The sequence below is a fragment of the Pholcus phalangioides genome, unplaced genomic scaffold (genome assembly GCF_987345545.1).
Source record: "Pholcus phalangioides strain wild (caught in Gottingen) unplaced genomic scaffold, Ppha-v1.0 ptg000015l_1, whole genome shotgun sequence".
Classification (NCBI taxonomy): Eukaryota; Metazoa; Arthropoda; class Arachnida; order Araneae; family Pholcidae; genus Pholcus; species Pholcus phalangioides.
The window spans coordinates 35047173-35060493 of NW_028301608.1; the positions used below are offsets into that span (position 1 = coordinate 35047173).

Genomic DNA, 13321 nt, shown 5'->3' on the forward strand with positions numbered 1-13321 from the left:
GCCTGTTTTTTAATTAGATAAAATTATGTAGCAATTATAGTGAAATCTTGATATAATGATACTCTGTGGACCAATAAAAAATGTTGTAGAGGGAGTATAGTTATATAGAGAGGCAGAAAAAAGTTTAACATTAGAGTATCGGGCATTTCCAAAACAAGACTGAAAAAATATTGTTGTATAGAGGTGATTTATCATTGTAGTGAGGTTTCACTGTATCACAAAAAATAAATAATTCACAGCATGCACACTTGTATATGATCCACTTTGTTTTTTCTGGAAAGAAAACACCATTTTAGAATCCATCAAAGAGCCCCAGTGCAAAATTGACAAAAATTAAAACTTTAATGATATTTGTTATAAAAATAAACACTACATTTATGACTATCATGTACACAGTACATTCATGTTTAAAAAATTTTTACCATTGAAGGTCATAATATATGAATAAATAAAAAAAATCACAAGGTTTAAAAGACATTACTACAGATTTTATTCAAATATATTAATGTGTATAACAAAAAAAATTTGGTTAATTCCATTTCCAAACATGCCTTCAAACTAATAAATTAATGATCACAATTTTTTTTGTTTAAACATTCTTTGGTTATAATAAAAAGAATCCCTCTACATTGTTTACTACATATATATATAACTTGTATAGATAAAACATTTTCTACACAATAATGAGAATGGATGAAATACATAGCTGTTAACTTTTGAGAATTAGGGAGGTTTTTGTGCCGATCCGAATTCAATACCAATATAAGAGATTTTTTTTGATGAAATTGAAATTGTAGAAATTTTTTCCCTTTGCAAAAATGTGATATCTTGCTAGCCACTGCCAAATTTGCCAACAATAAATTAAATCACCTGTTATTACCACACTCAAAATTGAAATCACACAAACAGAATAGACAGACTAAACGGTATATATAGTTATTTAAAAAAGACACAGGTCATCTCACTGATTCGACTGTGGAAAGGCTGCACTGAAACTGGCTGTTTGGCAAATTTTACCTTTTCTTTACAAAACTGAAAATTTCATGATGTGGAACAAGGGCGACAATTCACTTCAGGCATGCAACATCATTTTACAGGGAGGGAACACTAGCAATAGGCTTTTTCTGGGTAGTAATTTTTTTACTCCACATGTAGGGATTTTTGCAATTATATAAATTCAGGGATATAAGTTTCCCGGGAGATGGAGTAGAAATTATGGAGCCACTCGGAAAATCCGAGAGACTTGGCAGCAATGCAATGCAAATGTATTGTCATCAACATTAATGAAGATTTAAAAAAAAACAATAAACTTGATAAAAGCTAAAGAATTATATAAATATGAACACGAAAATGGGAAAGCATCTGTGTCCCAAGAAAATACTACTTCTAGGTGTTGAAATGCATAAGGAATTATAAAGCTGGGTGATTAAACGACAAATGGTAGAATAGTAAATGAATCTAGTAAAGTTTTTGATATAAATCAGAAAACATCTTGATTTTAATCTATAACTCTGCTGGACATTGAACAATAAATATCTATTGGTGAAAATAACAATGAAATTAAATATGACATTGAAGAACAATAATTCTATAACATATAAAATACATATATATTTTTTATATTAAAAAAATGTTTTGATAAACAGCACTGCATGATTTCATTAAATCCATGGCTGCTTACTATCTCAAATAATATTCACCGACTATTGAAGATAACTTTTGGACAGGCAAAAAGGATGTTAATTTCGTGTTGTATGACTTTAGGTACTTGCACACTCAATTAACACTTTCACTGCTAAATTTTAACTTTGTTTGTGTGCTCCTGTTTGTGATTATATCCTATTGTAAGAATTATCTTGTTTTTGCAGCAAGTTCAAAGGAAAAATCAAGTGGTAGAAAACCAGATTTACATTGTTTCTAAAAAGATGTCTCATATCTGCAACTTTTACCAAAATAGCATCTTACCTCGAAATTAATGTTTGACAAACAAAAACAATAATTAGTGGCAAATAAAACACAAAGCGAAAGCGTGTGAAAGACATTAGCTCCAAAAGTATGAAAAATTCATTCATGAAGACCACGTTTCATATCACTCAGTTCCTGTTCCGCTTCAATTTCCTATCAATTTGTTCTCTCCTTTTTTGTGATGTTTCAGCATTCATAGAAATATATGAAGTTGTCCTAGACGATGAGAGAGTGCTTCTATCACGTAGGTTGTATCGCCGAACTGGAGCATCATCCTAGAAAAGACAAATATTGAAAAATTATAAAATTCTTTTAGTATTACTTTTACAGCACTATTTCTCTAATATACATTTAACTCACAGGAAACTTAATTGTTATGAGAACTTGGCTCTGATATAACTAACTTCATGCACAGTCAGTGTGCATAAATTTTGCATGTGCGATGGGAAAACCAATCCTGACTACCTCAAGAGAATGCCAAGCTTCACCATCGCTACTTTTATTTGCTGCGAAACAAACTCAAACTCTCAATGATAACCTATGCACAATTACATTAGTCTAATGAACACGTGAATCAAAGTATCAAGTATATATTTAAAGTGTATCAAAACATCACTCCTCAGAGAACAGATAAAACCCTCACCACCTCTATGCTGAAAAAATTTAGTTATGGTAACCTTTATTAAAAGATGAGACAAAATTAAAAAAAACACAAAGAAAGAAAATGATGGCGCAGAGAAACTGAATTTAAAACTCCAAATTTAAAAGAGGTTGAGATTAGGATGACTTTCAGGTAAAAGAAGTAATATTATTAGTCATTACAGATATCTCAAACCATTGACTTTAGAAACATACTTTCAATTACAAAAAAGTTTTCAAATGATGCGCTGTTACTCAAAATGCCTTAAATTTTCCAAGTCGTACACATAAAAAATAGAATAATTAACTTTTTATATAAACCCTGTGTGCTATAACTTCCAATTAATGAAATGCAAATGTAGCTCGGATAGTAGCATTTATAAAAAAAATTCGTATTTTTAAATGCGATATTAGGCTAAAGTTGTAAAAATTGTGTAATTGTCAAAAAATGTAATTGTCATTTATAGAGTGAGAAAATAAAATGATCGAGTTCATTCTATTTGCATACATTTCAAAAAATGGCACCTTTCGAGCCAATGAAAACTTACAAATGGAATGGTAAGTTGCCAAAACATAGTGATTTTAAAAATTATATATCTTGATAAATATTGCATTTAAAAATGATTTTTTTTTTTTTTGCAAATGATTTTTCCAGGCTTTCCACTCAAAAAATTAGAAAAAGTAGGATGTAAACCCCCTCCACCAAGACAACATAAGCATAGTCTTATGGAAAGAAAAACTCAGAAAAATATTTTATTTAAAAAAAAATTTCATAGCACTTTTAGTATTTTATAAGATTGACTCGAGCCAAAGCAAAATAATAGAAATGACTTGGCAACAAAAACAATTTATGGGCCAAAACCGCGTACTAGCAACTACTGATAATTCTTTTGTGTCTCTCCTCACTATATATGTTGCATTCTTTTTTTGAAGTCTTCCACAGTCCAGTCTGTCAACTCTTTTTCTCAATGCACAGCATATTATGAAGACACGTAAGTTTTTTCAAGAATGACACTCTTTTGAGACCACTTCCAGTGATGTGTAAATTGCAGGGTCCAATAAAAATAAGTCGAGGTGAACTGGATGGTTGTACTGTGTTTTCCATCCGTTTTGAAAGGGATTTTTTTACATTTTACAATTCAATACCAGCAGCATCGCTTTTGACAAATGAAACACTCTCATTTCTAGCTCTTTTCAGAGCTTTGTAAGCATTTTCTATACCTCTTCATGTCCCAAAAATACAGAAGACAATTCAATGCTATCAGGTAGCATCAGTCACAAAACCTACAATAGGGTGCAATATGCAACTACTTTGCTGTGTGCAAGCTGTTGTTTCACCTATGCACAAAATAGGCACCATAATTTTGAATGACGAATGTTAGTTACTACTATATAATAAATAGTCCAAGACCATGAAATAATAAATACAAAATTATTTTTTCTATCCAGACAGAAGTTTCTAATGACTACTCAAAACATCAACACAAAATGAATTTTTGGAGAAACTATATATATACAAAAATGATTAATAGAATATTGTACTCCACAGACAGGGTCATGGCAGGGCCGTCATTTTTTTCCGGGGGGGGGGGGGGACGACAAAGCACATGTACTCAATGTATGTATATATATATATACCATTTTTTGTGTATTTTCGAAGCCAAGGTTGCCCCCCCCCCTTGGCTAACAGCCTCCCCCCAAATGACGGGCCTGGGTCATGGAGGAGATACAGAGGCTTATAGGGAGATGACCCCCCTCCCTCCAGCCTTTATAAAGTCAATATCTACACATATATGCACAGAGCTAAGTAATAAAACGTTTTCTTACTTGGAGTATGCCAGAGCTGCTTTTGTCATCAAGTGAATCAGAAGAGATTACTGTAACTGCAAAGAATAAAAAAAAAATGGTAATGTAATTTTTGTAATGTAATATTTGATGAAAACTATGCAATGTATATATATTTTTTAATTTCACAAATACAAACATGTAATACACAAATTCAGACATGTGTCACACAAATTCAGACATGTGTCACACAAATACAATCATACAATACACAACAAAATAAATAAATGGATGCATACGTATCACAAACCAACACTTTGTAGCCTCAAGGGACTGAAAAGTCCTTCCAGCAGGCCTAAAGGAATAAGCTATAGGACTAACCTATAGGAATAAGCTAGAACATTTTTTCTTTCTCTTGCAACAGCATTATTATATTTATTAGATATGTGTTCAAATGTATTTTCACCTAAGAGTATGGCATTGTATTTTGGAACTATCGATTAATATTTCAGATCTTATTCTATTATATATATATTATCTAATTTCCAAATATTCTTATAATATGCTCCTCCCCAAGCACTGATTGCATAATTGACAATTGAATATATCCATGCATAGAATAAATCTTTCAAAAAATGTTCATCATGTATGCATTATTTTCACTTTGAAAGAAGAAAAAAAAAAGAGTATTTGGTTCTTACTGTTAGAATGATCATTTTTTACCAGCTAACTTATAAAAGATAAGGATGAGATAAGCGACATGTTAAATCAGGTGTGGATCCTGGACAATCTGATGGAAGGGGCGAATTGTGTAAGTTTGTTTGATCACCCCATATTTTATAGGGCACGCAAATTTTCCCATATTATCCATTATGGGTTAGCCTGGAATAAACAATAAATGATGGCATTTAAGTAGTAAAGAAAGTAAATAAAAAATTAGGAAAATAAAAAAAAACAGTAAAAGTCCCCATTGTCTCAATTGGACAATAATGTGTCACCATTATTTTACTGATCTGAATCCTGCTGACGCCATAAAGACGTTGGAATGAGCTAATGAGCACTGTACTTTGTGTTTTTTCCACTTTTTCCAGGCAATACAGGTAATATTGATAGTTATGAATGAAATTATAAAAATTATATTGATTTTATGACTTCAAACTCGGCTGTTTCATAACTGATAAAGAGTTCAATAATAGCAATATAGATAAATTTTAATTACTACTTTTACTAATCATGTTAAAATTTTCTACACAATGGGGGAGAAATTTTTACTCACTGGGACTGAAAGGAAGAGCTTCCTTTTTCTTTTTTGGTTTCCCAGAAGATGTGACTGTGACCTTTTTCGTTGGATTAGGAGTTGAATGTAAGTAGCTCTGGCCGCCTTCTTCTAACTCTTTGCTTTGAGGAACAGCTATCATAAAAATAAGATAAATTTTGACATTGTAAAAAACACATCTAAGGCATGTGTAATGTACAACAGCACACTATAAAATTCAGGATGAGGGTGAAATGATTGTGAATGAAAAATTTTATACCTCAAAATAGAAAGGCAGGTTGGTGTCCAGATAAACCCTTGCATAGCATCTGTAAAAGTGTTCTTGGTCGAGTTCATTTTTAGGTAACTTACATATCAGTTAACTTTGATAAAATTACAATTTTGAGAGCTAGAAATAAGGATTAACTACAGTAGTACACAAGTATATGAATCTTCAGTGCATTTATGATTATCAGAGGGGAAGAGACTTTGCAAGTGAAATAAGCAACAACCATACTTTTGAGTGTTTATATGAAAGGCATTGTTCTTTGAAAACAACAAGAATATTGTGATTCACCCAAAACAATGTTGTTAAAACATGATACGCCTGCAAAGGATAACTAAATTGTCTACATGTTGATTGAATGTGTATTTCATTGTAATCAGCATAGATCAGTGGTTCTTAACCAGGAGGTGCGAGCTGAAAAAATATTTCATGACAAAACTTATATTCATTAGTCAAGTGGGGGGTACAAAAATCTGAACTCCAGTTTGGTGAAGGTGCAACCTAGTACCGTCCATCTCAAAAGTTTAGATAATGCACTTTTCTCAAAATAACAAGAAAAATATGTAGAGTAAAATTAGCACCTTTTAATGAATGATAACTGAAGCATTTCTACAGATTTACAGAAAATTCAGATTCACAAAAATTACAGGCTTTCAATAGCTAATAGACTTTTCATTTTTGTTTCTAACAACCTCAAACCCACTATCCTCCATGGATCTAATTAAATTCTGTGGGGGTTTCAGCATCAAAACTGTTCCCATGCTTCCTCCCTAGAGCTCCAAGTCATCAACACCCGAAAATACTGTATTTCAAACACATTTATCGTAAGTATGCCCCATACATTCTTAATAGGATTCAAGTCATGACTCATCGATGGCCAGTCTAAAACCGATACATTTTCGCAATTAAAGAGCTTTTTTTGTAATAGCAGATCTTTGAATAGACATATTATAATGCTGAAATGTCAAGTTAGGTCCCCTTAAATCTTCTCCAATAAGTAACAAATTGTTCTCGAGGATCTCCTTTAAGCATAAGAGTTTGACAACCAATTTCAAAAGTTAAGGAAGCCTGACCAATAGAAGCAAATGCTGCCCATACCATTATCGAAGCTTGACCTTACTGTCTGCTGCAAACATCCATCTGGAACATGTGAGTTACATTGGCCGCTGTGGTGGTCGAGTGGTTATAGTGCCGGACTCGTGACGCGAGGATCCGGGTTCGAACCCCACAGTGGTGGTCGGCTGAAGTTGGTTTTCTGTGGTTCCCAACTTCAAGGCGCAAATGCGAGCCGATCTCCCCGTTAAAAAGTCTCGCCACAGAGAGCAACAGTCCTACAATGATAAATCATTCAACCATAACACTTCACTCATAGTTTGTAAAACTGGGGGCAGATGACAGCACTACACATAACAAGCATTACACAGAAACAAAACTTTACGTCAGGTAGCACTACACGTACACGCACATCCCCGCATGTACCGATTTGTTGGGGGGGTTCCGCGGGGGGGGGGGGGGTGCATGTGTGGGTAGCAGTAGTAGGTAGGGGCTCGGGATCCATGATGTTCTTAACTCAGCCACCTCGTTGGGCAATTTGCCTGTTGTGGCGTTGTATTTGTATTTTGTTTGCACCACTAAATATGATACCAAGCTATTTGTCTCTATAAAACATGATTTCATGCCCATTTCAGTCTCTCTTCTGTGCATCACTTTGATGCTTCCTTGTGTCAAGCGATTTTATAACCACTTGTTTATGACTCAAATACAAGCTTCTCTGATCTGTCTATGAGCTGTATCTGTTGAAATTTTCACTCCAGGATCTTTCATAATTTCCTGCAAGGTCATTTTTTGTGTTGAAACCAATTTCCAACTACTTTTTTTCTGTGCAAACTGGTACTGTGTTGCCTACCACAACCAGGTTTTAGTTTTTGGGACACATCAGACACTTCATTTCAACCTGTGCAAAGCAATACCTTTTAAACTTTTTCTTTTTGCATTCAAATGATGTAAGTTTTATCAGGAAATTTTTATTTTTCAACATAGGTTTCTCCCAATTAACCTCTTAACAACCAATGTTCCAAATTGGAAACATTATTATTAGAAATTTAAAAAGGTTTTATTAATTAGAAAAAAATATTTTTCTTGCATAAAAGCACTTGATTTTTTCCCTGAATACATGAGATTCTAAACTTAATTTACAAAACAAAAATTTCATTCATTTCAACACTTAAGCCATAAATTTATTTTTTTTTAAATCACCTATTTTTATGGAAGAATAAAATTTTTTTATTTTAATGTTTCTACGGACACGATCAAGTCCAAAAACCATATAAGAAATTTTTTCATGAATTTTATGGCTGATATCTCTAAACTAAAGGATCAGAAGAGAAAATAACAGAATAAAAAATTTAGAAAATCAATTCAAATCTTAATTCCGCTGGTAAAAGGTTAATAATCAAGGTTCTGCGGTATATCTGCACAATTATTATTCAAGGCCTGACAAATGGCTTGAATGTTATCAAAGTCAATCTTAAATTCCAATAAATTGTTTAATTACCGAATTTAGAAACATTACATTGATTAGAAGTATACTGGTACATCTGCAAGTTCAATTTGCGTATTTATATTTTAGTGAATTATTCTGCATCTCTAATGCAAATAAGCTATTGATTTTAAAAGGCTTAAAAAAAATTTAGGCACAAGTCAAATTTCTTAGAAGCCAAGCATTTTCTTTTTTTTTTAGAAAAAAGTCTTAAATGAACATATTTTTGCTTCTTTAACAAGACTTGATGACCCTTTTCTATATAGGTAGATACATAGATATAATTCTAAAAACTTTTGTTGTTCTAAGACCGTAATTTAGTGATCACACATAGAAAGTTTCAGGCATTAATACCAATTTTTCAGTCACCATGGCAACAACGCACCTGGGATTTGTCAAGTCCTAATATTATTGGAAGTTTTTTTCCTATATAAAATAAAAATTTTATCACCTATTTTCTTTAAAAGGTAATTTCGTGTGAAATTTGTAAAGTGATTGTTCAATCCAAAGGTCAGAGAAGTAAAAACTACTCATAAACAGATATAAAAAATTACATATCTTTTGTGCATGAATTATATATATATTACTTTGCAAGGTAATCTTTTCTCTCAAATCAGGCGTCATTGCTGTTGATTGACCATTAGGAATATCAGAAGTGGTTCCGGTTATATTGTGACCTGAAAGGGGTAAATTAAAATACACGAATAATATACATTGTGCTATAAAAATATAAACTTATACAAGAAAAATCAAGAATCTTTAACATTAAACAACAGAAATTTCGAACTTTCTACGATGATGGGTAGTGGTCATTTGGATCGCAATATAAGAGAAAAAAAAGGACCATAAATTTATTTTTTTAAAGAAACTTCTTAAAAAATGTCATTGTCTTTCTTTGATTTACTTTTGCAATAAACCCTTGTTCACGTATCAATCTTTTAGAATTTTGGACAAAAGGACTTGTTGTAACAAAAATTAATCCTGTGTTGTGTTACTTTAAAAAGAAGTTTGACTATGACTTTTTGAGCTCTTGTAATTTAGTATCTTATAATGCATGGCTGCATTTTCACTTAACAGTCCACTGATAAGGTTTGAAGTTTAATGCTCTTGAGAAATTTATGAAGATATTACATTACACGTACGGAATGAAAAACTGAATCCCTCCACCAAATCCTATGTGACCAATATAAAATACATACGTAAGACAGCTTTTTGATGCTGATCGCATTTAATAAAATTCCGGATGCACCCATCTTTCGGGAACGCTTCGATATCTCCTTGAGATGGGAAGCGGGGTGTGAACGGTCCTTCAATGTTCAATGCTGATCGCATTGAGCACTGAATCAATTAATTTTGTCAAACAAAATCAATGACACTAGTAGTGCAATAAAATTTCATAATTTCTGGTAAAAATTTTCTTTGTCTGTGATTTGAGATCTTTGGTGGGCCTTCTGCAGCGAATTTATAGTGTGAAGAAACAAAAAAATGATAAGAATCATCTCAGTCTCCAGGATGAGGCCTGTCCATGAGTAAAATAGTGAAAAACAAAGATTATTTTTGTCATGCGACATTGCAACCGCAAATATATTACAGTAAAAATGTAAAGATATATAGAAGCGCTAAATTAATTAAATAAAGTACAACAACAAGCTTTTTTAAAAGTGTACCTATAAGTGGTACAAAATGGGTACCCAGGGAAAAACAAAACATTGCAACAGATGTTCTGTTGTGTGTGGGTGTTTCAATATAAATGTTCACATAAGAAGACTGTAAATTTCAGTATGTTTGGCAACCAAATTAGTGCAATATCTATATAGCGGTCAAAATGACCACTACTTTCATTCTAGGTAGAACTTCTCTTTACCATTAAACTAAGAAACCTGGAACACATTTATATTTCAGGAATATTAGAATCTTTAACGAGATGAGAAAAGTCATGAAATTACAACCACCTAAGATAAATTGTTTCTGTGTGATCGCATGTCAAATTAGATTTGTAGTGAAAATGACCACCTCTATCATTCTAGTGTTAAAAAACTAAAAATCTTTAAATGCAATAATACAACAGTCAATTTTACTTTAGAAACGTATCATCATGCCAAAAGGTTCATGAAACAAAACATTTTCTCAATATGCAAAGTTGATACTTACTTAAGTTTTTTATATAACTTTGCATTTCAGCATTTTGCTTTCGAATTTCCACAAGGAGCTGGTTGTTTATGATGTTATAGTCCTTGTAATGGAAAAAGAATAGTAGCAGGATAACTATAGCTAGTATGCAGCATATGTTACGGCATGCCCATATTCGATCCAGAATAGGTCCCTGAAGTAAATTAAGAAAAATTAACATTAAAAATAATTTCTTGCACTATATCTACATTCGTTTAAGGTTAATTTTCCTTAAGCATGGGTCAGCAACAAAGTGGCAAATTTTTCTTTGCACCAAACGATCACCTCTTTTGTGGCAGTCAATTCAAAATGGTAGACAAACATGCAATTACATATAAAATGAAATTTATTATGTCAATCAATCTAATATGCGATAATACATGCGAAATACCGAAAAATTACTACAAATAATTGAATAAACGAAATATGCAAAAATAAAAAATATGAGAAGGGAAAGAGACAAGTGGTTAATTTCCATAGCATGAACAGCGTCAAAGTGCCGAATTATTTTTTGTGTCAAGCAATCACCTCTTTTGTGGCGGTCAATTCAAGATGGCTGATAAACACATGCAATCTCACAAAGAATGTTATTACATCAGTCAATTGAATATGCAGTAATATTTGATTAGATTGAAATGTAAAGGAAATACAGAAAAAATATTACAAATAATGGAATTAATCAAATATACAATTGATTAATTAAAAAAGATATGAGAAAGAGACAAATGGTTGCTGAAACTGGAAAAAGCAGACAGGCAATCAGAAGTGTCAATTTTGGCACAAAAAAAAGTTGCCAGGTTGGTGCCGACTACACTTAGGTAAAACTAATCTCATTTACTAATAAAACAAATTATAACATATACAGCATATTTCACAGATAAACATCTTTTTTACGCATATAAAAAGAATAGTCACGCAGAGGCATATTTATATGGCATAATGGGCTATAGACCATGGCGGTTATACATTTGGGGGGGGGGGGGGGGGGAGCTGCAAATTCGAACTGAGTGGTCACCAAAATTTGAATACAATGTGGGGAGGGGGAGGAAGACAAAATTTGTATGGGCTAGCCCACAAATGACAAAAATTATAAATCTGCCTCTGGTGGTGGAACGATTTCTCATATAACCACAAAACCACTAAAATTTAACTTTAGAGAGATTTTAATGAATATTATTCATTTCACAATGAAAGTGAATAAATTATAGGCTAATCTTTGAATGTAAAAGAGCTAAATCAAAAAAATATAGGCTTACATCATTTTGCAAAAGAATTTGGCTTTTAGACTCTTCAACAATACTATATGATGAGATGAATTTCTCGATAGCAGCATTGCCCGTAAACAAGAGCATCAACCAGATTCTTGCGTCAAATGTTCGAGGAGTGGATGTTAGGAAATAGGACAGAGAAACAGCTAGAATGTAATATATAATGGTGTAAAAGTTCGCAAACTTTCCTAGTACCAGCGCTTCAAGCTTCTGGACTTGCTCAAATACAGAGAACATTAAGAAACGCTGTTCATCTGTTGTCGTTTTGAAATCTTCAAAAATACTTCGTGCATTGTCACGCGAACGCTCGAGTTCCAGGTTCAAATTCTTGATCCCCAGATCAGTTGTATTGATCAAATCTTGATGTTTTTTGAGGACAGTTTGCTGGAGACTCAGCATTTCATTTTGCGATTTGACCGATTTCTCCAGCTGTTGACTAACTTTCTCCGAACTCACCGAAAGTCTGATGATGGTGTTCTCGGTTTGTTTTTGCCATGATCTTTGCTGGAGGAAATAACAAATGCTTTTAGTGTGAGTGAAAAACTCTCTGTATGTTGAGAATATCCTATCATTAACATTCTTCAAGCAGTCTGATATCTGCTTATCTTGAGAGCAATCGCAAGTCTCTGATCCAGATTTCTCAAGAAAACAGTTGGCGAATGAAAGAGCCAATCTCGCTTGCGTCTCTTCCGTGAGCATCTTGCATCCGGCGTGAAGTTCAAATACAGCTTTCTGCCAACAGTCACCATATGTTTGAACTTTGAGGTTGAAATCTTCGTATAACTGTTTCCCTTCCGAAATAACGTCCATTTCATTTTCGACGCTGAATACAGCTGAGTCACAATAACTTATCAACATCACAAGCGACAAACGAAAATACGACAAGAGAATCAACATACTGACAGTTTACTTAGAGAGTTTTTGTCAGTGTCAGAAAACAAAAACAGCGTCAAAACATGTCCAGACACGATATCGCACCGAACTGTCCCCCGTAAATTGGTTTAGTTGCTTTCTTCGGCAAAACCGATGCTTTCAATTACAACATTCACACATATTATTTTTTAAAAACAATGAATTCTGTCTTTAAAAAATAAGTTAAAAATTCGTTTCCGCAAAACCACTTCAAAAGGTAAGAGACTTTTAAATTTACGTCTTTCCATAGTGTTGCCAACTAGCGTATATACAAAAGCATTTTCCTTAATGCTTCCTTGGTCACGGTCGTACATATTTACACTTGTCAAGACTACTTTATGCGTTTTGTTTTGTTGTCAATTTTATCATTCTTTAATTTTCTTTTTTGATGTGACTTATATGCTTGCTCATCTGTTTTAAAGCTCTCAGCAGTCATAGAGGACAATAAATGGTCAAGTCAAGTCATTGTTTTACTTTCTACTGATAGTCTTCATAAGCTTGAA

At 32.9% G+C, this 13321-nt stretch overlaps 1 protein-coding gene across 1 annotated transcript; it reads right to left on the minus strand.

Annotated features, from left to right (window-relative positions):
- Nucleotides 1-325: 325 nt before the first annotated feature.
- Nucleotides 326-13088, minus strand: LOC149075910 (uncharacterized). Its single transcript, XM_089243414.1, has 6 exons — nt 11895-13088; nt 10621-10792; nt 9057-9146; nt 5666-5800; nt 4432-4487; nt 326-2240 (listed from the first exon to the last, which is right to left on the minus strand). Exons 1-6 carry the CDS (start codon nt 12801-12803, stop codon nt 2094-2096), a joined length of 1509 nt encoding a protein of 502 aa, XP_089099540.1. The 5' UTR covers nt 12804-13088; the 3' UTR covers nt 326-2093.
- Between the last annotated feature and the right edge of the window lie 233 nt (nt 13089-13321).

Bases quoted from the DNA above. Each gene is read 5' to 3' on its own strand.
- LOC149075910 (XM_089243414.1), bottom strand. From the start codon at position 12,803: ATGTTGATTCTCTTGTCGTATTTTCGTTTGTCGCTTGTGATGTTGATA. The intron at 4,488-5,665 runs GTGAGTAAAAAT...TATTCTTTGCAG, and splicing joins AGCTCTTCCTTTCAGTCCCA to TTACAGTAATCTCTTCTGAT. The intron at 2,241-4,431 runs GTAAGAAAACGT...TGTCTTTTCTAG, and splicing joins GCAGCTCTGGCATACTCCAA to GATGATGCTCCAGTTCGGCG.